Consider the following 27,489-nt stretch of genomic DNA (forward strand, 5'->3'; position numbering starts at 1 on the left):
ACACCTGTGAGAATGGCCCATATTAAAACAAAACAAAACAAAACAAACAAACAAACAAACAAACAAAAAAACAGAATCAAGTGCTGGAGAGGAGGTAGAGAAAAAGGAGCTATAACACACTGTTGGTGAAGTGAAGACTGATTCAGTCACACTTAGAAAGCTGATTCAAGTTTCCTCAAAACACTAAAAATGGATCTGCTGTATGACCCAGCTTTTCCACTCTTAGGAATCCACCCAAATAACACAAGGACACTAATTTAAAAGGAAATCTGCACTCCTATATTTCTTGCAGCACTATTTATAATAGCCAAGATTACAGAAAAAACATATATGCCTCAAAACAGATGAATGAATTAATGCAGTATATATACACAATGGAATGCTACTCAGCCATAAAAAAGATAAGCTCATGCCATTTGTGACATCCTGGATGGAGCTGAAAGGGATTAAACTAAACAAAATAAATCATAAGGGGAAAGATAAATACTGTATGGTTTCACTTATTTGTAGAATACAGAGAAACCAAACAAAGGGGCAGGCAAAGACAAATTCCTAAAAACTGACCATAGATTTGGAGCTTTCAGGAATAGAAAGAATGAAGATGAGGGGGAGGGGAAGAACACAGGGACTATGGCAATGGACTATGGGTGCTTTGGTTGTGGGAGAACTGTGGTGACCACACATGAGGGGAGAAGTCATATATGGGCCAGAAATTAACAATATGTAAGAAAAACTTACTTTATTTAAAAATAAACAAACATTGAAAAAATAACACAACTAAATTGCTTAGTATATTTTAAGGATTTTTCTGTTTCCCAATCTTTATATTTTATGGTACTAGTTAATTTAATGTCACCATAGATTGTATGTTATATATGTACATTCATATATTATATATTTTTATACATTTAAAGTTTGAAAATATTTATTTTATCCATAGAACATGAGTGTAAATGGTTTTCACATAGTTATATGGAACATATTTATCACATATATTATATTAACTAGGTAGAGAAACTTTTCACTAGAATGACTACTGACTAGTAAAAATTCTCTTTTTTCAGAATAAAATAATTAATGCTTAGAAGCAATTATTATTCTTATTAAAAATAATATATTTTCATAAAGTTGCTGTTTTTTATTTACTTGGTTGTAGTGAAGATACAATATATATCTAAAATATTTTTGTGATCTGAACATTCATAATTTTCTTAAAAATTTCAAGTTAATATTCTGCAAGACATTTTTAATAGAAAAAATGTTTATGAATATTGAAATTATGTAAAGATATTTCTGCAAATTTTCTAAATATTTTTGCATATGATCAGCATATAGTTCATTATAATGAATTTTCTGTTTATACATCTAGAGTTATATTAATAACCAAATGGACCATGAAAAATTAAACACCCAAATCTAGTAATGTTTGTAAGAAGTTCATGACAGTGAGTAGGTGAGAACATGAGGGGCTTGGAATGATTTTTATCCAATAAAAATTCCAAATGTAATTTTAATATTTAATTATATGTATTCAAACATAATTAAAATAGCAGTCCTTCATTTTTGAGCTTTAAATAAACCTCAGATTAAATTAAACATATTTGTTTAGAGAGAATTAAACATTATTTCTGGAAATAGAGCAAAAATGTATGTGTAGATTTTTTGGCTTTTGGATGATAACATTTATAATTTCTTCTAATTTAAGGTTTCCAAACTGTGTGTCTGTTAGATGATGGCTTCCTACATCTACCACAATTTCTGAATAATACTTTAGAAAAATACGTTGTGGGGCCTCACCTGGTGGTGCAGGTGGTTGAGCACCATGTTGTGAAGCTGTCCACAGCCTCTGCAGTGCCGGTTTGATCCCAGATGGCTGGCAAGGGTACCACATGGCTAAGCAGACCTCTCCTGTCTCGCCTGCTGCTCCCCTCATCAGTGTATTTCTTCAGTCTGCCTGTTCTGCTCCCTGCTCTGTCTCTGGTAAATCCTCTTACCCTCCCGCAAATCTGGCCTGTACCCTGGTTCTTGCATAAATAAATAAATAAATCTTTAAAAAGAAAGAAAGAAAGAAAAATAGGTTGTGGTATAGATGAGCTGAGGGAAATTCTTAAGTTTACATAAATATCCCAAGGAAAAGAGCAATACAACTTAGTTTTCTTCTTTTTCATCTATGACATTAATAAAAGTGTTTGCATTTCTATATCTTATCTCTTTTTGAAGAGAGATTTGGCATACTATCCATCATGTATTATTTAACAGAATTCAAATAATGTACATTGAAGTTCTCTGATTCTAAAATTTATTTCTATGGGACTCCTTTAGTATGCAATTTTGAAATATGGCTAAAGTCAAAAGATGGAATAGAGCAAGCAAATGGGCACATTTCTGCTGGACAACATTCTCGGTAGTCAAGAATGATAAATGAGTCAAGTTCCAGACAATTCCTGATAGCTTTCATTTTCTATTTTTGGTCAAAGCATGTGTTTTTATTATATCCTTTGTTGTTCAGTAGTGAATTTCATGCTAAAATACAATGACAGCATCTGTTAGTAGAGTCTATTTAAACCCTTGATTACTGGAAAGGAATTATGTAATATCTACTTATTTCCTGACATTGGGGAAAATAAGGATAAATCTGCTTTTCCTTCAAAGAAATTTTATTAAATTTTCTCCATGGTGTTTTCAATTTGATATGCTTATTTTATAATAATATATTTTGCTGGCCTTTTAAGGCATCTATTTACATGCATTTATTCTCTTTTTTTCTCTTTTTTCTATTGTTTTATCAGGGTTTTTCAATATTCTGGTACTACACATGATTTTCCCCCTTACTCAGGCACTGCAGTCTATAATAATAGCAATCAAGGCAGTTCATTCTGACAAATGTGTGTCAGAAAATGCCTGCTGTGACTTTGAAATATTGAAAGTGACTGATAACATAATGTGTGAAGCAGAATAAATGCATACAAATGGAAGTTTTAGCTGAACGTCAAAGAATGAACTAAATACAGTGTCAGAACTTGGCCCTGAAAGCTCTGGGTGCCAGTGGCTACAATGGCAAATTACTAAATGCACTTTGCAAAGTGTTTTATGAATAAAGCAGGGGCCAGAGTGTTATCATTTCTCTTTGTGGTTGGGCTTCCTCTGGAAGCACAGTGAAATGATGTTCCCTTAAGAACTTTCTGGTTTGAGAAGTCACACAGTGTTTAAGAAGAAGATAAAGGCACTTAAGGACAGTTGGGGAATAAGATAAGAGAGAGAATGTGATCATTAAAATTTGAACAAAGCAAGGTAGGCTACTGGACAGACAACATATGGGCTACAATAAATCCACTTGTTAAGAAACACCTATGAAATAAAAGAAAATGCCCTGACTGGCAATTTGTTAAACCTGTCCTTATTTTTGAAAAGCTTACTTGACATTTAAAATGGAGTGCTTTGAATAAAGGGATAATAAAAATAAATCCTTCTAATATTTGAACACTGCATAGATGGCAAATAAAGTTTTCATAGATCTGAGACTCACTGACTTTACATATTTCTTTGCTGTCTTCTGCTTGCCTGCCTGCAGAGTTCTTAATAAAATCAGACACATTGGATGCATAGATTCCAGTTAGGATTGGATTCTCATTCAAGAGAAAAACTGCTCTCTTGCACTAAAAGGAGATTGTTTAAAGAAAAAGATTGGCTAAACATTCAGAATAATGGGGGAAAACAATCTCTCTTCTCATCTTTTCCATTTCCCCCTTTTTCTCCCCCTTCCTCCCCACATCTCTTTCTCTTAGCTATATTTATTTATTTATTTTTTAAAGATTTATTTTTATTTATTTATACAAGCACTGGGTACAGTCAGAAGCGCGGGAGGGTGAGAGAATTCACCAGAGCCAGAACGGGGAGCAGAGCAGGCAGAAGGACCGAGGTACACTGCTGAGGGGAGCAGTGGGTGGCAGGAGAGGTCTGCGCGCCATGTGGGACCCTCCTCTGGTGGCTGGAGAGCAGCCAGGGATCGAACCGGCACTGCAGAGGCTGCGGGCAGCCTCACAACCCAGCGCTCAACCGCTGCGCCACCGGGGAGGCCCTCTTAGCTATATTTAAAAGACAGTTTATTCTTCCTTAGGGATGTCAGTGTTGGTGATACAAATTAAGAGACTTTGTGACTATTCTGTTGATATTTTCATACACAAAATAAAACATTTCTGGACAGTGTTATAAATATAGTTAATATAGAGTATGTCTCATTCTATGTTCTTTTTAGACATGTGAATGAATTTAGTGCTCAGTTCTCAGAGGTCAAATACACAAGCCTGAGCTATACTGTTGTTGGCAGGTTCCTTAGGAGATGTTGCCAAATACATTAACTAATACAAGTGGAAATTGCCTTCTTTGCCATTATAAATGTGGTTACTTTGAGAAGACGAATCACTGGGGTGGAAATGTGACAATGTGGGGGAGGCACAGCTATGGTTCTAATAACCTTGTCCTCATCCTTAGTCCTATAGCTTTCGTTATTTTGTTCCACCTAGTTCTTTCATGTCTCAAGTTTACTTTTTTTTTTTCCCTTCAGCTTCACTGTATTTTAGGTCACTATCATACCTCATTTTGAGAACTGTAATTTCTGATTGGCACTCAGGTGCTACATAGTCTTGCTCCAGTTACTCTTTAAATCGTCTGTATCAATCCCACTTGGAAATCTTGATATTTTTCATTTGGGTTCTATTTCTATTCATTGTGTTTATACAACACTTACCATACAAAACACGTTAAGGAAAATGTTGGCAACCAGTTCACTTACTTATCCCTCTACAGAGTAAGCAGGTTGGAGGTTGGAACTGTGTGTAGTTCTCAACTGTACATTCACAGTCTAGCATAGAGTACTGGACACAGTATACGATTAGTAAGTACTTGTATAGGATGAAGTATTATGGGTTTGTGTATTGTTTTCCCTCTATCTTCAGATAAATTCACATGAACTAGAAGAATATTAAGAATGCTAAATATGACTGATTTTACCAGTTTCAGTATATATTTTCCTTTTAGGTTGACTTTATTTTTTATTGCATTTTAAAACATTTTTCATATTAGCCCTACAGTGTGACTACATCAAAACAAAATGGGAAAACTGATGTAGAGCAAGGTCACACATTATATGTTCTGCCTCACAGTGTTACATGGATTTCCAAAAATATTAACAAAGGAAGGAAAGCTTATGAATAAAAAATGTTCTTTACCAGGTATTTCATTGTGGATCCTATTTGTTGTGTAGCATGAACTCCACCAATGAACTGAATCTTTTGGAACTCTTCCTGTGTAATTTCACAGTTCCAATTTTTAAATCCCGTGTTATAAAATGAATGACTCCTTTGTGCTCACTTTAAAACTGATGGTACACACAAGGTCGTTTTTGGTGGAAAAGAAAAAGAACATGCTAAACTGTAGGAACACATCAATTGGTTGTCTACTGTCAGAGTTAAGATGGATTTTCAATGTTGGCAAAGGACGTGAGAAACTCTGAAGGTGGCGTGCAATGGCCCATTATTTCAATCTTTGCTAAAGGGATTCTTTACTATGTTTTGTGAGATTATGCAGAATATGTATCCTAGAGGTAGCTGTAGTCAGTTTTCAGGAAAATGATTTTACAGATGGTTATCATCGTGGCTATTTGAGATCTTCAGTGGTCACCTTCACATTTGACTAAGACAGAGTCTGGTCAGTTCGTATTCAGTACACTGATTCTACAAGCCTTTGCTTCAGAACGGATTATTTTTTGCAGTATGTATATAAAAGATTCAACGGACAGTTATTTTAAGGCTTTCAGTTTGTTATCTATTTTATTTTAATCGATAATAACTCAGAAAAGCTTTGTTGGAAGTTTTTTTTAAAGCTTTTCTTTGAATGGGTTGCTTTTCTCATTAAAAAAAATATTCTACAAGTACTGAAGGTTAAAAACATTCTTATTTTTAAAGTAGAATATAGAATTTTGCATAAATCATCTCAAAGGACTGGACTTTTTTTCTTCAATATTAGAAATGTGAAACAATATCATATTCAAACATCCTGTGTCTCACACACTACATCAAACATTGAGTTATTTATTAGGAAATAAGGCAGAGTGCCTTGCACAGCAAGATGCTTAGGCATACACTATGTTTTGCCCCTTCTTACTGTCTCTACCCATCCATAAACATTTTGAGAAAAGGATATGCAATTTTAAAATGTTTATTTCAGGTAAATATATTTAGGAAATTTGGCAGAAACTGCTCAATTTTCCTTTTCCAATACACCCATTCATCATCACCACAGTCTCTGGTGCTCCTCCCTACCTCCCTTTCACCTCTCTCTTTTTTTTTTTTTTACAGAAATCTGAGGTCAATTATTTATTTATTTTACGATTTATTTATTTTATTCATGCAAGCACTGGGTACAGTCAGAAGTGTGGGAGGGTGAGAGAATTCACCAGAGCCAGAGCGGAGAGTAGAACAGGCAAAGTGATGAAGTACACTGCTGAGGGGAGCAGCGGGAGGCAGGAGAGGTCTGCGCACCATGTGGGACCCTCTCCTGGCAGCGGGGATTGAACCGGCTCTGCAGAGGTTGCGGGCAGCTTCGAAACCCGGCGCTCAACCACTGCTCCACCAGGGAGGCCCTCCCTTTCACCTCTTTACCTCCTCCTCCCCTGCAGGATATATCTGGTTTATAAATTGGTGATGGAAATTCTGTGGGGACTATACCTGAGGGGGGAAAAGCAAACATTGTTTACAAATGAACAATGATGTAAAATATATATAAATAAAATAAAATAAATTAAATTAAATATTGTAAAAAGAAAAAAAAAGAAACTGCTCAATTTTTGTTTTAAATCAAGACATATGAAAAATAAGTGCTCATAAGATAAATGGAATAAAAATCAAAAAGATATCCCAAAAGATAAATACAATGAAAAGACGGTTATTTGAAAAAAAAAATCAACAAATAGACAAAGCTTTAGCTAGACTCACTAAGAAAATATGGAGAAAAATCTGATAAATAGAATCATAGACAGAAGAGACAAAACTGCAACCAATATTTCAGAAATACAGAAGATCATAAGAGATCTTATGACATCAAAACACAAACACATTATATAACTTAGGTGAAATGGAAAAATTATTAGTAATCTACAAATCCAAAAGACGGAACCAGAAAGAAACAGAAAACCTGTACAGATATAGACTTATCACAAACAGGGAAATTGAAACAGTAATTACAAGTCTCCCAAAAAGCAAAAGCTTGGGACCCACGTGGTTTAACCAGGAGTTTTACCAATTGGGCAGAGATGACATAATATCTTTCCTTCTCAAACCATTTAAAAAAAAAAGAGAAAGAGGGAAAGATTCCAAACACTTTCTTAATATGAGGCCAACATCACTGTGACACCAAAACCTTACAGAGACATCATGAAAAATAATTACAGAACCATTTCTCTGACAAGCATGGAAGCAAAATTCTCAACAATTCTTAGCAAACTAAATCCAACAATACATCAAAAGGATCAACATGACGAACAAGTAGGATTTATTCCAGACACAGGCATGGATCAACATCTGAAATCAATCAAGGAATTTCAGCACATCAACAAAAGGAAAAATAAAAATCATATAAGTATATTGACAGAAGTAGTGAAAGCACCTGATAAGATTCAACATCCATTTATTTTAAAATACTCAATCTAGAGAAAAATGGAAATATTCTGCAATATAATAAAGGTCACATATAACAAATGCATAAACAACATAATACTTAATGGTTAAAACCTGGAAGCTTGTCCTCTCAGATCTGGTATAAGTAAGGATGTCCACTTTCACCACTACTATCAACATAGTATTGCAAGTCATAGTTAGAGTAATCAGGCAAAAGAAAGATATAAAAGAAATTCAAATTGGAAAATAAAAAAAACTCTCATTGTTTCCAGACAACATGATAATAGACATGGGATGCCCTAAAGACACCACTAAAAAAGTAACTAAAGCTACCAATCAATTCAGTAAAGTGACAGGGTACAAAAAATCAGTTTTCAGGGGAAATTGAACTGCCACATGCAAGAGAATAAAACTAGATCACTATCACACACGATACCAAAATCAACTCAAATTGGACAAAAGACTTAGATGTAAGACCTGAAACAATAAAATACATACAAAAAATATGTAACACTCCATAACATACATTGCAGAAATGTCTTTAACAATTCATCCCCAGCAACAAAGAAATCAAGAGAGAATGTAAACAACTGGGACTAAATAAACCTGAAAGAAGGATACCATAACTAAAACAAAGAGATGCCCTATGAAATGGGAGAAAATATTTGCAAGTCATACATCTGATAAGGAACTGACATCAAAGATCCATAGAGAGACCATGCAATTCAGCAAAAAACAAAAACAAAACAAAACCAAAACCAAACAAAAGAACCACAAATAACCCGATAAAGATGGGCATCAGATATAAATATAAATATCTTCACCAAAGAAGATATACAGATGGGCAAAAGGCAAAGGAAAAAATATTCATCATCACTAATCATCAGAGAAATACAAATCAAAATCACAATTAGATACCACCTCACACTAGAGAGAATGGCTCACATCAAAATGAACAGAAACAACAAGTTCTGGGAATGGTGTGGAGAAAAAGGAATCCTCTTACATTGTTGGTGGGAATGGGTACTAGTCCAACTTTTATGGAGGTTTCTCAAAAGACTAAAGATGGATTTGTCATATGATACAGCAATTCTTCTAGGCACCTAACCCCAAAATAAAAAAATTCCCAATTCCAAAGAAAATGTGCACTCCTATATTAAACCTGCAGCATTATTTACAATGCCCAAGATATGAAAACAACCAAAGTGTTCAAATAATGACAAATTAAAAATGAAGTGGTACATATATGCAATGGAGTATTACTCAGCAATCAGAAAGAGATAAACTCATGCCATTTGTAGTAACATGGATGGAGTTTTAAGAGATAATGCAAAGTGAAATAAGTCAGAAGGAGAAAGTTCAGTACCAGATGCTGTCACTAATATGAGAAATATAGAGAATCCAAGCTAAGAATCAGAGAAAGACAACCTTAAAAGTTAACTTTTGTAAACTGAATATAGAACTGAAGCATCCAAGGGAAGGGTGATGACAGTGGTGAGGGAAATAAGAGAAAAGAGGGAAGGAAACAGAAAACACTATGGTGGTAGACTGTGGGTGATTTGGTGGTGGGTATCCTATGGTTTCTATGGTGGTGATACCAGATAGGTAGAACACTAATGTTCTCATAAGTAAAAAAATAATAAAAAAATCTTCAAAAATCAGTTCTTTATATACGCCAACAATAGAGATAGAAGAGGAAAAATAACTGAGAAAACAATCCTATTCATAACTGTAAAAAAAATTAAATACATATGGGTAACCTTAAAAATGGAGGTGAGAGAACTATACAATGAAAACTATAAGACATTGTAAAAAGAAAGAGAAGACACACACAAAAAAAGGAAAGATATTCCCTGTTTACAGATTGGAAGATCAAGTGTTGTTAAAATGAACTTCCTACCCAAAACAAAATGTAGTTTCAATGCATGCCTTATCAAGGCTCCAATGGTATTAATCAAAGAAATAATACAAACAATATTGAAATTCATATGGAACCATGAAAGACCCTGGCAAGCCAAAAAATCCTGACAAAGAAGAGGAAGGGTAGTGGTGTCAAACTCCCAGATTTCAAAACAACACTACAAAGCTATAGCAATCAAAATAGTATGGTACTGGGACAAAAACAGACCAGTGGAAAAGAATCAAAAGTCTAGAAATAAACCCAACAGATAGTTACTATACAAGAAAGGAGCCATGAGTGTACATTGCAGAAAGTGGAATCTCTTCAACAAATAGCACTGAAAAATTGAATAGCCTCATGAAAGTAAATGAAAATAGAATGCCATCTCATACCTTATGCAAAAATTAAATCAAAATGGAGTAAAGACATGGATACAAGATCTGGAACTACAAAATATGTTAAGGAAAATGTTGGCAACCAGTCTATGACATTATCTTCAGAGATGTCTTTGGGAATTCATTTCCAACAGCAAGAGTAACAAAATCAGATATAAACAAATTTGATTATATAAAACTAAATAGCTTCTGCACAGTGGAAAAAAAAACTATTAGCAAAAAAAGGAAACCCTATTGAATGGGAGAAAACATTTGTATTTGCACATAATGCGTCTGACAAATGGCTGATATCAGAAATATATAAAGAACTTGTGCAACTGAACAAAATGAAAACAGTTACCAATGAAAAAATAGTTCTAAAAACCAAACAGACACTTCTCTAAAGAAGACATACAGGCACATGGAAAAAAAAAAAGCTCATCATCACTTATCATCAGGTGAATATTAATCAAAACATTAATGAGACTTATGAAAATGACCTTTATCAAAAGACCAGAAAGAAGTGTCTGTGAGATTGTGGGGAACACGGAACCCTTCTACACTTTTGGTGGTAATGTAAACTCACTCAACCCCTATGGAAAACAGAACATAGGGTTCTCAAAATATGAAAAATAGATCTATCATATGATCTAATAATCCCACTTACTTGAAGATCATAAAATCATTAATATGAAGGTATATATGCATTCATATGTTTACTGTAGCCCTATTTATAAGAGATATTTATGGAAACAAATGAAGTGCCCAAGGACTGAGGAATGGATCAGAATTATTTATTTGTTTGTTTTTAAGATTTATTTATTTATACAAGAACTGGGGTACAGATTAGAGGCATGGGAGGGTGAGAGGATCCACCAGAGATAGAGTGGGGAACAGAACAGGCAGACAGACTGAAAGCACTGCTGAGGGGAGCAGTGGGCGACACAGGAGAGGTATGCTGCACCATGTGGGTATCTCCCTGGAGGCCAGGAATCAAACCTGCGCTGCAGAGGCTGAGGACAACAGCTTCACAGTCTCAACTCTCTGCGCTCAACCCTCTGTGCCACCAGGTAGGCCCTGGATCAGAATTATTGAGGGAATATTTCTCAGCCTTAAAAAAGATGAACTCCTGCCATTTTTGATAATCTGAATGGAACTGGAAAGTAAACTGATAAGCAAAGTAAATCAGAAGAAGAAAGACAAATAGTGTAGTTTCACTTATATCTGGAATATAGAGAAATCAAACGTAGAGTCTGACAGGAGAAAACCAATAATAAACCCTGACATCTGATTGAATAACTGACAAAAAGGAGAAAGAGTGGTGGTAGTACACTCACAGACTTCAGATCAGAAGGGGGCCCAGTGAAACCTGGTGGATGATTATTGGGGCACGGTGGTGGGCATGGTGTGAAAACATACATTTGTAGAAGTTTGAATTTATAATCCCAAAGTAGATGCAATGATATAAATCATTTTACTCCAGTAACACAAGGCCCAACATGGCTTATGGATATATTATTGGGCACAAAACATATTTGGGAAAATAAGCAAGATCTCAATCTGGAGAAAGGAACTGAATGGCAGGAGGATATTTTAACCATAAGAAAATATTATTATTTCAATAAATAAATCAAATTTATTAAAAAAAATAGTGTTAACTTCCTAAATAAAAGGACATTTAATTCCCCTATATAAAAGTATTATAATCTCAAAAGAAAATTAATGAATTTATTGATTTAAACATGTGCCTACATTATTTTACTTATTTATTTAGTGTTATTTATTTATTTATTTATTTTTAAGGTTTATTTGTTTATTTATACAACCTTTATTTAAAAGTTTATTTATTTTATTATACAGTCAGAATTGCGGGAGGGTGAAAGAATGCACCAGAGCCAGAGGGGAGAGCAGAGCAGGTAGACTGACGGAATAACACTGCTGAGGGGAGCAGCAAGCAGCAGGCAAGTCTGTGCGCCATGTGGGACACTTGCCCGTTGGCCAGGGATTGAACTGGCGCTGCAGAGGCTGCGAGCAGATTCGCAACCCAGCACGCAACCGCTGCGCCACCGGGGAGGCCCTAGTGTTATTTATTTTTTTACTTCATAATTAATAGGTGGGCATCTCCTCAGTGCTGATATCTGTCTGAGGAAAGAATGGAATCTGACAATAAAAATGTCTGAATTGCACCTTACACCAGTCTATTTGAACTGAGACAGAAATTGAATAATAGTGGAAATGTGAGTGCAGGAACAAAGGTCCTGAGGAAGAGGTGGGCACCAGGACACCAGGTGCCCTACAGCACCATCAATGAATTAAGAGAGGTGGGAAAGGTTGAAATGAAAACCTAGTAGTAGCATTTTTATTTCCTGCTTTTCTTTCTGTCTTCATGGTATCAGTTGAATGCTTACATATCTACTTCAGTTTTGAACATCTCATAGTTTTAGAACTGGACTTAGATTTTAGGTTATTAGTTTATGGCTGTAGGAGGAAGTACACAGAGGGGCAATAGGGAAATCTGGAATTGCTTTTAACCCAAACTTTGATACACTGTAACTATTGGAGTAGGACTCATTTTGTTCTCTTCTCAGGGATTTTGTTTTCTCACAGTAAATTGGATAAAGATGGCTATGAAACAGATGACAATTTATCACTTTTTTTAGTTAATTCTGCATGATTTTAAGCTAATAAGGGACTATAAGCTTTACACCTTCATGCAGGGGAAAGCCCTGGAAACATAGCTTTAGGGATTTGGTGGAAAATACATTTTCTTCTTTGAACAAAAATTTATTTTATTAGTAAATTTTTCTTCACTGTCCGTGGAAAACATAAAATTTAGTGAATATAAAAATCAAAGTCTCTATTTACAAGGAATTATTTTGCAAATAAAAGAAAAATAAATGATATTTTACTGGAATAAAGATAATGACCAAATTGGAGGTAAGCTTAGGTGAAAATCTGGGAAACTTCCATCCAATATACTAAATAGTATTGTTTTGTTTCTATAGGCAACACGCTGTTTGAGACACTAGGTTAACATAGTGCAAAAGGATTTTATAACTTTTTCAATATGAGATTATTCTGTTTATTTTCTTATTTTCTTGTCTTTTTTTAATTTTTAATTTTATTTTTGTATAGAAGTATTTGGGTGGAGGCCAGAGGTGTGGGGGTGGGTGAAGAGAGGACTCACTAGTGACAGAGTGGGGAACAGAACAGGCAGACTGACTGAAATACACTGCTGAGGGGAGCAGAGGGTGTCAGGAGAGGTCTGCTGCGCCATGTGGGTGGCTCCCTGGCCAGGGATCGAACTCGTGCTGCAGTGGCTGCAGACAGCTTCATAGGTTGCGTCTTAACCCATTGCGCCCAATACATTCTTACTGATTGCATAATTGTTCCTCCAAACTTCCGGTACAATGTAAGCTCTAGAAAAATAACTTTGTCAATCTTACTATTTTACCTTTAGGGAAAAACACTATCAAGCACTAAGTAGTGGCTGGACAGATATTTGTTCAATGAATGTAAAAATATAAATCCTATTTCTAGTAACTTACATGCCTTAATCAGAACTGAGAACAGGATTGTCTATTTTCCCTTCAAACATTACTTAATAAGAATTTATTCAACATCTACTAGGATATATTTATTGAACATCTAATAGGGATAGATTAAAAAAAGGAGGCAAAAAAGATAAGCTTAGCTATTCTTTGTGTGATAAGAATTTAGAACCTATTTGAAATGTGAATGTATGGAGACATGAAATGATTAATAAAAATGTGACTTGTAAGATTCAGAGAATGTAAAATATAGAAACACAACGAAGGGTTTGATAAGAGCTGAATTTTCTAGGGAGGACTTATGCTGACAATGAGCATTGAGCTGGATCCTACAGAATGTGTGAGATTTGGATAGGTTTTCATAGGTTTAGGTTGGATAACCATGTCCCTAAATGTCATGTGCTAAGAGATTAAAGTATATTTGTGACTGGAATGGAAAGGAGAGGAAAGCAGAAGATGGGCATTGGAAAACAAGTTTTTGTCTCAACCTTTTTATTTCTTTTTTAAAAATTATTTATTTATTTATTTATTTAATATACAAGCACTGGGTACAGTCAGAAGCGTGGGGAGGGGCCTCCCAGGTGGCGCAGCGGTTGAGCGCTGGGTTGGGAAGCTGCCCGCAGCCTTTGCAGCACCGGTTTGATGCCCGGCCACCAGGCGAGGGTGCCACATGGCGCGCAGACCTCTCCTGCCGCCTGCTGCTCCCCTCAGCAGTGTACTTCGGTCCTTCTGCCTGCTCTGCTCCCCGCTCTGGCTCTGGTGAATTCTCTCACTCTCCCGCGCTTCTACTTGTATCCAGTGCTTGTATAAATAAATAAATAAATCTTTAAAAAAAAAAAAAAAAAACAAGCGCGGGAGGGTGAGAGAATTCACCAGAGCCGGAGCGGGGAACAGAACAGGCAGACTGACAAAACACACTGCTGAGGGGAGCAGCGGGTGCAGCAGGAGACGTCTGCGCGCCGTGTGGGACCTCACTGGTGGCCGGGTATCAAACTCGCGCTGCTGAAGTTGCGGGCTGCTTCGTAGCCCAGCGCTCAACCACTGCACCACCCGAGAGGCCCACAACCTTTTTATTTCTTTGTTCTGAACCTGGGCTATGTCTCTGGCTTTCATTATCTTATTGGAACAATTGCCCAAGTCTATATCCATCACTCCAGTCTCTGCCTCATGGTCTTGTCCTGCCTTCACATTTGCCTGTCCTGTTTTCTAAATTTCTCATGATCTTTCAGTGCTCAAACACAATGTGCCTAAGCCAAAATGAGCAATTGCACTACCAAACAAAGTTTTCTCTCTTGGCTTTCCTTCTCTTAATGACTTCCCTATCTCTCAGTCGTCAAGATTAAAGATTTCAAAATCATGTTTGCTTCCCTTTTCCTCTATTCTGGTGTATAGTTCTTATTAAAACAATAAATGGCACTCACTGATATATTCTGACTGGGAGGTGATATGTTTGGCAAATTTTGACAGTTGTTAAAAAAGATAATAAAAGAAATTCACATTAATAAAGTTCATGTGGATAAACTCAAAGATTAGAGAGAAGAGACTGCCTGGAAGGACCATGATGATTTTATAGGAAAGCTGCAGACTGTTATTAATTAATTAATACAAACAAAAATGTTAGAAAAAACAATCAGAATAAGAAATGTTACTACAGAAATCATTATTTTGGGGAAAAAAAGACTGAAAACATATCAGAACAGAAAAAAAAAACATAGTTTTTTTTTTTTTTTTTCAGTTTCCCAGTTTCCCCCTGGATGTCTGCATGTCTTACAAATGTACAGTGGTATAAGAATATCATTATTGGTCCTCCCTGGTGGCGCAAGGGGTTAAGTCTCAGCACTATGAAGCTATCTGCAGCCACAGCAGCACGAGTTCAATCCCCAACCAGGGATATAACCCACTGGTGGCACAGCAGACTTCTTTCATCTCACCCACTACTCCCCTCAGCAGTGTATTTCAGTAGATCTGCCTCTTCTGCCTCCCACTCTTTCTCTGGTAAATTCTCTCACATCCCTCCCCTTACTCCCGCAACTCTGGCCTATACCACAGCTCTGGTATTCATAAATAAATAAAATAAATATTTAAATAAAAGAGTATCTTTATGGCATACCTTGCATATGTGTTTTCTGAGACCAGTATTTGTGTGTGTGTGTGTGTGTGTGTTTGTGTAGATATTATTAAAAACATGCTGGATTTAAATAATTTCCAAGAGTTTCTGGCATTATTATAAAAATACATAGTAAAACAATTGTTGTAGAATGGGTTCTTAAGAAAATTAAGTAAATGCAGACTTTAAGGCTTTCTCTTTTAAAGTAGGTGCCAATGCAGGAACCCATATTCATTAAGACAAAAGTTATCAGTGCTTCTGTTAGACTTGTCATTCTGGGTTATATGGATTCCTAAATAGTATTCCATATTAAAATCTTATATTTTTATCTTATAATTTACTTCCAGAAACAGTAAGTTCTGTTTCATATTAATAAGCATTTACCCTGTGAATAGAAATCTGACCAATTATGATGGCAGTTTCAGCTGCTCAAAGAACTATGAAATGAAATAGATAAGAGACAATTATTAATTCCACCAATTAAAAAGTCATCATAAATGGAAACTTCCACATAAGAAGAATTAAAGTTTTGGTCAAATACAGTCTCAAGCTATTTGCAGTAAAAGGAGATAAGGAGGAGGAGAAATAATTGCAGTATCCTTCCACAGCTTTCAATTTTCAATACATTTGTTGTTTACTTCTTATCAGCTGATGTAACATAGTTTCAACTTTAAATGAATCTGCCTCCTCATCTCACTGTTGGCAGCTTAAATTTCATGTAAACTAAAATGTCCATTCACATTGAAATATGAGAGAAGGTAGCTACCTGAGCAAGCTGAAGACAGTTTGCATGTTTCTTATACTGGGGCATACTGGCACAGGTGCCTAGACTTGTGGGAGTAGGATCTGGACTAGTTGTGTTTGAAGTGTGACTTCAAACCTGGATCTGTCACTTATTAGCATTACAACCTTGAGAAACTGCTAATATTTTCTATGACTCAGTTTCCTCATTTATAAAATGATGAACTAATAATATAGTTTATTTATTATGAGCTAATAATATAGTTAAAGCACTTAGAAAAGTACCTGGCACATAGTAAGCTTTCAATGAATGACAAATCTTTTTTTTTTGGCTATGCTATAAAATCTCAGTAAGTTAGGAATAACACAATTCATAACACTCTATCATTTGTGCTACTTTTTATATACATAGGGTAATGACAAATTTTAAACAGATATTATTAGTCATGTTAGTGACCTTGTAAACTATATCTAATTAACCTGCACTCTTATGTTCATTGCAGCACTATTTACAATAGGTAAGCTATGAAAATAACCCAAATACCCAAAATAGATGACTGGATCAAGAAGATATGTTATATATACACTATGGAATATTACTCAGCAATCCAAAAGGATGAACTCATTCCATTCACAGCAACATGGATGGAGCTGGAAGGGATTATGCTCAGTGAAATAAGCCAGAAAGAAGAAGAAAAATACTGGACAGTCTCACTTATAGGAGGGATACAGAGGAACCAAATAAGGGATCAGGAAAAAAATAACTATAATAAAGTAAAAATCAAAATCAACAGGCAACCATAGACCAGAGGCATTCTGTAGGGGAGAGGGGGGAAGAGGGATCAGGACAGGGGTGGGAAGAGCACAAGGGGCCATGAGGATGGTGCATGGGTGAATTGGTGCTGGGAATTTCACAGGAAATCATACATTGTACAAAAATTAAGGATGATGTAATAAATATATATTCAATTCAATAAATATATACTCAATTCAATTATTCCATTATCTCTTTAATGAAATATAAATAAGAAATACTGATATTGTGCATATATATGTATGCATGTAAGCAAGCATTGATAGAAATATGCGTATTTTTAATTGTTTCAGGTACATTGAACTTATAGTTCCAACTATATCTCAAGTGCCTTTAAAAGTAGATTTCTTGTAGCATACCTGGTTTTCCAATGTGTTCCTCTTGGATTCTAACAATCAATAATATGTTTTGATTGATTAATAACTATTTATACCTCAATATTTTACTTCTAAATTATGCATATTTCATTTTTGTCTTATACATATTTTTTCTTTGCAGAGTTATAAGGGATCACCAGTGGATTGTATTATTGTTCATAATGTTTACTCCCTTCTCTTTATGTGAAGTGCAGTTGCCCCTGCTAATGAGTTTGAAATTGGCAGTGAGATTCTTTTACACTAGTGGTCTATAGATAGATGAAATATATGCCATCTCCAGCAATTAGGCACTGCCAGCTTCTTTTGCCACTGCTCTTCATAATGAAAATAGAATGTCTTAGATTGGGTTGCTATTTCACTTTAGAACAAGAAGCTGTATAGAAATTAAGCCATAGCTGTATGGACAGTCAATCTGCAACAAAGGAGTTAAGACTATAAACTGGAGCAAAGAAAGCCTCTTCAATGAGTGGTGCTGGGAAACCAAACAGCTGCATATGAAAGAAAAACTAAACCACTATTTCATACACGACACAAAAATCAATACAACTTGGGTAGAATAGTAGGATGTAAGACCTGAAACCGTATAGCATATAAAAGAAAACACAGGAAAAACACTTCAGAACATAGGCATCGGAGACATCTTTGGGTATTCATTCTCCAGCAGTAAAGAAAACAAGAGACTATAAGCAATTGGAACTACATCAAACTAAAAAAGTTTCTGCACAGCAAAATAAACTGTCATGAAGGGGCCTTCCAGGTGGCTCAAGGGGTTAAGTTTCAGCACTATGAAGCTATCTGCTACCCAGTGCAGCACAAGTAAGATCCCCAGCAAGGGAGGTAACCCATATGGCACAGCAGACCTCTCCTGTCTCGCCCACTGCTCCCCTCAGCAGTGTATTTCAGTAGATCCACCTGTTCTGCTCCCCATTCTGTCTCTGGTGAATCTTCTCACCAACCACTCCCTCTCCCACCTTTGGCCTGCACCCCTGCTCTTATATTCATAAATAAATCTTAAAAAAAAAAACTGTCATGAAACAAAAAGACACCCTTACTAATGAAAGAAAATATTTGCACACCATGCATCTGACAAGAGGCTGATAACATAAACATAGAAAAAAACACATAAAACTCAACAAAAAATAAAACAACTTACCCTGTTGAGGCACACAGTAAAGGAGGGAGTGAGAGGGGTCAAAACAGGGGAGGGAAGGACAAAAGGGAATATGGTAATGGTTCACAGGTGATAAGGTGACCCGAAAACTATGGGGACTGCAAAGATGCAAGAAAAAATAATTAATCAATTTTAAAAAGTGGAGGAAAGCTAAATTGGCATTTCTTCCAAGAAGACATACAAATGACAACACATGAAAAAATGTTCATTGTCATCACTATTATCAGGGATATACAAATCAAAACCATTGTGAGATACTACCTCACACCTGTGAGAATGGGAAATATCATAAAGATAAAAAAAGAAAGTGCTGGTGAGGATCTTCAGAAAAAGGAACCCTCTTACACTTTTTGGTGAGAATGGAATGTAGACTGACCCAGCCTATGAAAAACAAAAGATTAAAAATGGAATTTCTATGGGGACTACACCTGAGGTTGGGGCGGGGAAGCAAACATTGTTTAAAAATGAAGAATGATAGGGACCTTCTGCGCTGTGCAGGGTGTTGAGTGCAGCACCATGGGGCTGTCTGCAGCCTCTGTGGTGCAGGTTCGATTCCTGGCTGGCCAGGGAGATACCCACATGGCGCAACAGACCTCTCCTGTCTGGCCTGCTGTTCCCCTCAGCAGTGTATTTCAGTAGATCTGCCTGTTCTGCTCCCAGCTCTGTCTCTGGTGAATCCGCTCACCCTCCTGCCACTTTGGCCTGTACCCCAGTTCTTGTATAAATAAATAAATCTTTAAAAAAGAACAATGATATCAAATACATACAAATAAAAAAACCTGGAACTTCCATAAGCCTTAGCAATCATACTTCTAGGTATCTACCTGAAGAATCCAAAAGTACCAATTCAAAGGGAAATGCACACTCCCATGTTCATTGCAGCACTATATTTTTTTAAAGATTTATTTATTGATTGATTGATACATACATACATACATACAGAAGCGCGGGAGGGTGAGAGAATTCACCAGAGTCAGAGCAGGGAGCAGAACAGGCAGAAAGACCGAAGTACACTGCTGAGGGGAGCAGTGGGCGGCAGGAGAGGTCTGCGCGCCATGCGGGACACTCCTCTGGTGGCCGGGGAGCAGCCAGGGATCCAACCGGTGCAGCAGAGGCTGCGGGCAACTTTGAAACCCAGCGCTCAACCGCTTGCGCCACCGGGGAAGCCCGATTGCAGCACTATTTACATAGCAACCTCGTGCCCAAATACAGATGAGTGGATCAAGATTTCATGGAATACTGTTCAGGTATCAAAAAAGATAAACTTTTACCATTTGTGACAACATGGACAAAGCTGGAGGGGATTATGCTAAGTGAAATGAGTAGAAGGAGAAAGACAAATGCCAGGTGGTTATCACTTACATGTGGAATATATGGGATACCGAGAAACCATAAAAAGGGTCAGATAAGACACATAAGACAAAACTAGGAACTAACCTTGGAAGTTGGATTATAGTACTGAGGCTACCAGCGGGGGAATGGTAGAGGAAGTGATGAGAGTAAGGTGGAGAAGGAGCAAAATGGACTATTTTGGTGGACTATGGGTTTCTTGCTGGTGAGTGCGGTGTGGTTACAACACCTGAGAGGGGAGAGCCTATACTTTTAAAACACAATGACCAATAATGTAAACCAATGGTACCTCAAGAAAAATTTAGAAAAGATTAAAGAAGATATCTACAGTTGACCTATAACTTGCAAGAGAACTTAGACATATTATAACTCTTGTATTTTATAAATGACACATGTCTATTTTTTGAGTCACTAATATTTTGAGTGTTTGTTACACAAAAGGATTGACTAGTACATGACCTGAGAGTTAATTTAAATTTCACTGATAATGAGGCCTCAATTTTTAACTAATGGAAGAGTTATAACATAAATTTAAACTACTATTTTTGTTTTGTTTTATTTTGTTAAACACAAAATACCTGCCTTTATTACCTTGAAACTTGGAGGAATACAATTCAAATAACTTGACATTGAGACCGCAGTACTGTCTATAACAGCTCTCTTAGTCTGGTATCAGCTCTTGGAAAATAGTTAAAAGAATATCTAGAAAATTATTGAAGTCTGCTATTATCAGTGTCAAATAGAATATACTTCTGAAACCTGAAAGATAGTACTCTTTTTTAGGTCCATCCTTGTTTGGAAACTATCAATTTCTTTCAAGTGAAATGAGTAGAAGGAGAAAGACCTTCCACTAAAAACAATACTAACCTAAAGTACACATTTCAAAACCTTTTTGAAACAAGTTATAATAAAAAGTTATGATTTGAGAATGGACATAATTTCTTAACACACCAAGTCCTGAATTTTCATGACCAAGTCTCACATAATGCTTTGCCACCAAGTATGCAACACTGAAATTCTTACCTTTTCCTTTTGCAAAGTTGAGATGAAAACATCCCTGTAACTATGTGCTTTAGTGTATTAGAATTTTAACTATTTTCTAAGGTTTATTTTATGCTTTAGTATTCTTAGAAATGAGTTATATTTGCTATGTGTATGTCATTGATAGTCTATAAGAAATCAGAGTCAAAGTACTCAATGAAATTATAAGAAAATTATTAAAACACACAATTTATTTTACATATCAATTTTTGTGAATGAAACCAATTTATACACCAATATTTTTATATTTTTTTGTGGGAAAAACAATGCTTTGGTACATCATTTAAGAGCAACTGCTTATAGTGGCATATTTTGTTGTTATTTATGATGATTCCTCAAAGAAAAGAAAATATAATAAACTAAATATGTTTAAAAATTGATTTCCTTTTTCTATATTTTCTCTTTCCTTACCACATACAAATCTTACCTTTGTGAAAAGACATCTCGGTAAGGGCTGCCATGTTGCAGTGCAATTCCATATCCCCGGTCTGCAACAGTATTCCCAATGGTGTAAAAGGAACAATCTGGGTCATTGATTGCTACATACTCCAATACAGCTGCATCCCATACAAAAGCATAATTTCCATATTTTACCTGTGAAGATATGGAGAACAAAAGACAAGTATAGTAAATTTAAGGTAGGAATTTTAAGTTCTCTAGGCAGGATAAAAACTAGTAGACAATATATAATTAATTGTGCAAAATTTGATAGGATCTGTATTTAGAAGTAGACATATATTCTAAGTGATAATTTGGCTTTTTATTAGTTTATAGATCTGTTCTCCTGGAAATGTGATAAAATCGGATTGTTAATTATGTTTCCAGGCAATATTGCTTACAGTAAAATGACTTCTATGTAGTAAAAGTCATCTGGATCAAGAGAACAATAAATGGATGAAAAGAAGCCATGTCTTTGAGTTTCTCTGAATGCTGTAATTCTTATAATGAGCCTATCTCTCTGGGACACTATGAGCTATGCTTTTGTGTTGCTATGAGATATTAGCAAATTTAGATTATTAGATTTCTAAGACTGGTAGATTTCTGCACCAATCCAGGATGGGACCATCTTCTTGTCAATGGCTTATATTCTAAATGAATATAAGCAATCCAGCTCACAGTGAAGTGAAAGAACTAAGCTGTCTACCTGGCAAGAGCCTATGTCCTTGTAAGTTAATCCATTGGCATGTATAACCTATGTTAATTATACAACTGTACTTGGAAGGCACTGTAAAGATGAAAATAATTAGTATGTAACCTTTTTAAATTAAATTAAATTTATATCTATCTATCTATCTATCTATCTATCTATATATATATATATATATATATTACATCATTCTTCCTTTTTGTACAAAGCATGCTTTCTCCTCTCAGGTGTAGTCCCTGTAAAATTCTGACCACCAAAGTATGTAACCTTTTTTTAGTCATCATTAAGAGAATGTAACTTTATTCTGGGTTGTTTACAAAATGTTTTAGTTATTATCATTTTTCCTTCATTAACCACTCAAATCCCTATTCATACACTTAAAAATAAAAACCAATAAAGTTAATTTATAAAATTACTACATATAAATATAGGACTTAATGATTTCATAAATAGAATCAATAATGAAATTAAATATTCATTTTTTTGGTTGTTTGAAGGAAAGTAATTTTCTAATAAATCTGATTAGGGGAAAAAATATATAATTAGAGGCACTGATGTCAACAGGATCAGGGAACAGGAGGAGGTATCCCACCTTCATCCCCCAACAAAAACAACAATTTGGAAGTCAGTTACAAACAAAAGCACTTCATGGGATGTTGGGATCTAGGTTGTAAAACTCTGGTCTCTGGTGGAGACCAAGATTGAGGAAGGATGTTATGAGAAGGCCTGCATCCCAGTGGCAAACTGGCCATCTGTGGTACTGGCTGCAGCCCCTAAACATCCCTGTCTACAGGAATAAAATTAAAGTATCAACACCTTTGATAATTTCCTGGGAGAAGAGAAATTACTGAATTCTCTCAAAGAGATGTAGAAACTTGTCTAGCACAAAGAACTAAATAACCTTGATAGTAACGTATGAGAAACATTAAAAAATCTCAGTCTTATTCGCCAAAGAATAACAGGAAATGATCTTACTGGTACATTAAAACAATGATTTACCATTATTTAAAACATGAAAATACTGACTCAATATTATAAAAGCTTTTGGGATAATAAACCTTATTACTGATGCTTTATAAGTATTTTAAATGATCTTTTTCAAAGACATCAAAAGACATTTGACAAAATTGAAAACCATAATCTATAATCAATCTGTCTATCTATCTAAAGATCCTTCTTTAATGAGAAACAGAATTACCTCAACCTATTGGAAGCTGAAATGCTAACGACATTAACATTAAAGTCAAGGAAATGATACCTAATATTACCCTCAAACTCAACATGATAACATGATTGTAATTATTTTAGCTTATGCAATCATGTTTTTTTTGCAAATCAATTGCTTATCTAGAAAAATCTATTTTCACTAAATATAAATACCTAGGAATTTTTTTTTGTTCGTTTGTTTGTTTTTGTGAAACCCTCACCATCGACCAGGAATGAACCGTGATGGGCCACCAGGGGAGGCCCCTAGGAATAAATTTTAAGGTAAGTGTATAGGAAGGAACTAAGAAAACTTCAACATTTGCTAAAGGCTTGAGTTTGTTCATAGATAAGATGTTCCTAAAAGAAAAGTTGCCCAATTACAAAGGAATCCGAGTTTTCTTCAGGTTTTATACTTACTATAATGTAATTAAAATGTCCAAAGAATGATTTAATATTTAGTTTTTGCATATTTACTAGGAGGAAAACAGTTGAGACTAGCAAAGGAATTTTTAGAACAATAAAATGAGTGGAGAATTACAAAACTAAATAATGAAAAATGTTTAAAACTTTAAAATAGGGGCCTCCCCAATGGCGCAGCAGGTTGAACGCAGTGCTGTGAAGCTGTCCATAGCTTTTGCAGTGCCGGTTGGAATGCTGGCTGGCCAGGGAGATTCCCACATGGCGAGACAGACCTCTCCTGCCTCACCCGCCTTTCCCCTCATCAGTATGCATAAATAAATTTTGCTAAGAAAGAAAAACCCAAACTTTAAAATATCTGGAATTTCTTTAAGATTAGAAAATCAGCAGAATAGACAAAAACCTACAAAACTGTTAAGTTATGGTGATTATACCTGAGGAGAGAAATTCTATATTGTGAAAAAATAAAGATGTAAAGTAATGGGATATCATTAATTAAAAATAAAGTTAATGTATATAAATGTCATATAAAGACAATATAACAAAGGTCACAATTCAAGTCAACATAACAAATATGAAATATTTAAAAAATGAGAGATAGGTGATTATTTCAAAGATGTCAATGTTAGAGAACTATGACACACCACATACAAAATAAATTGGTGTAGTGTAATTAGATAATTATAATGAACAAATGAAAATTTTAAATCCCCACAAAACTAGAAAAATATAAGGCTATATTTTACTGGGACTGGAGAAAATAGGTACTTTTAGTTTTCTGATATTTAAAAAAGAATGGGAAGACCAGGGTGGGAGAGAACACAGAGGTCTGTGGTAGAGGACTTTGGTGATTTGGTGGTGGGAACGCTGGGAACCAACACGTGAAGGGAGATCCTATACTTCCAAACACTTGTAGGGATGTACAGTGATGCTTAATTAATTGATTAATTAAATAAAAGTTAGAGTTTATCCTCTAAAACAAAAGAATGGAAATAAAATATAAATATAAATAATGTATTTAAGTACTGTATCTCAATAAAGAGATTAGTATCATGCATGGTCTCAATTTTTTCAGATCAGTTTACTGTGCTTAGTGGATATTTGCTATCTTTTGTTGGGGGTGAACTCCAATGGACCATGGAATATTGAAACAGGTAAGTTATTTTCTGAAGAAGTCATTCAATGCAACTACTCAGGGTCAATTATTATGTAAACTACTATAGATCAGTGCATCTGAAAATCTGATGTTAAAACCAACACTAACAGAATTACCAGGGGAGTCTTGTCTTAAAAGTGTAAGGTGTGGTTTTACACTTAAAAGTGTAAAAGTGTAAGGTGTCACATATATCTGAAGGGCGTGATCCTATACCTTTGAATCATATACAGTGTTGTAAACCAACGCTATCTCAATAAAAAATATAGCCCCCACAACCCTGTAAGCTCCCTCACACAACCCCAAACTTAACATATTGGAATGTTTATTCCTGAAGGCTTGGGGATATGAATTTTAAAAATCTTGAAAGTTGAAAATCTGGACATCTTATGCAGAGCAATTTTTAAATAAATTTTTAATGAAAGGAAATCATATAATCAGGAACAATTTTTATACATGAGGCTTATTATTATAAAAACTGACAAATTTTTGGAGTGTTGATGTGGGAGAGAGAAAAATAACCAGTTAGATCACCCTGAATTGACTGTTCACACCTACAGGGTTACCCCACAGTCCTTCCCTTTAGCTGATCTTTTGCACTACTCACTGTGGAGGAAGAGGGCATTTTACTGCCACCCTTCTGATTCTTAGCTGAGATCTCTGTAAAGAAAGATTAATAAGAGATAAACCTAAGCTTAATCATATGTTTACCTCATATATACATGGGAGACACCCTGGGAAAAACATGTCATTAAAGGGGGTGCTTAGAATTCAGGATTAAATATCATTAAATAAGAAAGAGTAGAGGGGTGTAGGTTGCCTAAGGGGATGCTAATGATTTTTAGGGAAGATGGCGGGGCTCTGATAAGAATAGAGATAGGAGGCATCATGGTGTGTGAAAGTATGTCTGGGTGTGGTGTTGACTTTGAGTCTTTTCTCCTGTCATGGGAGTCAATCTTCCCTGGCTGGTGAAACTCCCAAGGAAAGGTTTTATCACAGTGAGTTCTTTTTGAAGAATTTATCTTTAAGCAAACAAGAGTTCAGAGGAAGCATCCCCTGCATTTGTTGTTTTTTCAGTGCCCACAGCTCAACAGAATCCACATGCCAAAGTGGCACACTTTGGGCCTGGCATAATCTCCTGCCCTTCACCACTAACTTCCATATTTGATTTTAACTTCCTGGGCCTAACTGACATTGACATAAATAGTAGTGACCATGAAACGTTCTGTAACAATGTATTTTGGGTTTTGCTGTTCTCTTGTTTCACACTGTCATTCACACTGTCATTTCACACTGTCACACCTACATCCCTTTGCAGCTTCTTTATAATCCTCAAGGCAATGCCTAGTAGGGGACATACTGGTTTGTTGTTAGAATTGTGTTCTGGCTTTGTGCACTGTAGAGCACTATTTGAATGTATAATAGCATTATCATAGCCATTATATACATGCTTCTAATAATTCTAATGTTACAAAGAATGCATTTTTAAAAAGTGAACCAACAAAACCACATGATTATAGCCTTTAGCAAGGCCAATTAAATGTAGCATAATAACCCAAAATATTTCAGCTTTTGAAAATATCACAGACCTTTTTTTATCTAGTGAAACCCACAGACATTGTCTTTTGGATGATTTTTAAGCAACAAATTAAAGCTATCTAGAAAATATTGACAAAACCCAAAGTCACTTTTCAACGAAATTATAATGGAAGATTTGTCTGAGGGAATTTTTAATTCACCCAACTAGGTGATGGGTATTACTTATACATTTTCAACTAGTCTTTGTTGTTGAAGTCATTTTGGACTGAATAGTGAACCACTGATTTATTTACTCATGGATTCCATGCTAGTGGGACTTTCCATAATAGTTTAAACAGAAGGGAAAAATGCATTTGGGTGTATTTGTGAGAAAAAGAAAAGAATCCAAAGTGAATTTATCTCCCACATTATCCAGCTCTGCTCCCCAAAGCAGAGCTACCAGAATGCTATGGTGCCTGATGGACCATGGTAGCTATTGAAGCTCAACACCTATGTCCCTGTAATAGCGCTCAGTTGCCAGTGGCCTGTGATGAATTTTTCACTTCTGAGATTAGACTAGGACCTGGGGTTTATTCTGTTGCTACAGTAATTTCTTTCTTTAATACTGTTTCACTAGTGATCATTAGGCATTAATTTTAAGATTCTGACCAATGTGGGATGATCCTGAAGGGCCACTGTCCTCAGGATTTTAACAAGTCATTAGTGGAGACAGTCAGACACTATATAGCTGGTAAGACAAGGCACAGTATATTATGGTAAATGCCATAAAATATGCTTGAACTTCTCTAGTGGTTTAAAGAAAGGGGAACTTAATTTTTATTGGAGGGGATCAGAACAGCCTGCTCAAATAGTCTGGTAGTGAAACAGTTGTACCAACCCCCCTTAATATAACCTCCCCCCATCTTGTCTTTAGTGTCTCACTGATTAA

At 35.5% G+C, this 27,489-nt stretch overlaps 1 protein-coding gene across 3 annotated transcripts in view; it reads right to left on the reverse strand.

Moving 5' to 3' along the window:
- The window catches only part of GRID2 (glutamate ionotropic receptor delta type subunit 2), a gene marked incomplete at its 3' end in the record, with an annotated part of 1,748,121 nt that overhangs the window by 169,079 nt on the left and 1,551,553 nt on the right, over positions 1–27,489 (reverse strand). For all 3 annotated transcript variants that reach the window (XM_084234293.1, XM_084234294.1, XM_084234292.1), the window contains one exon: positions 21,527–21,693. In XM_084234293.1, coding sequence (XP_084090419.1) covers positions 21,527–21,693 — 167 coding nt within the window. The remainder of the gene's footprint in view (positions 1–21,526; positions 21,694–27,489) is intronic.

Source organism: Talpa europaea (assembly GCF_964194135.1).
Source record: "Talpa europaea genome assembly, chromosome: 5".
Taxonomy (NCBI): Eukaryota; Metazoa; Chordata; class Mammalia; order Eulipotyphla; family Talpidae; genus Talpa; species Talpa europaea.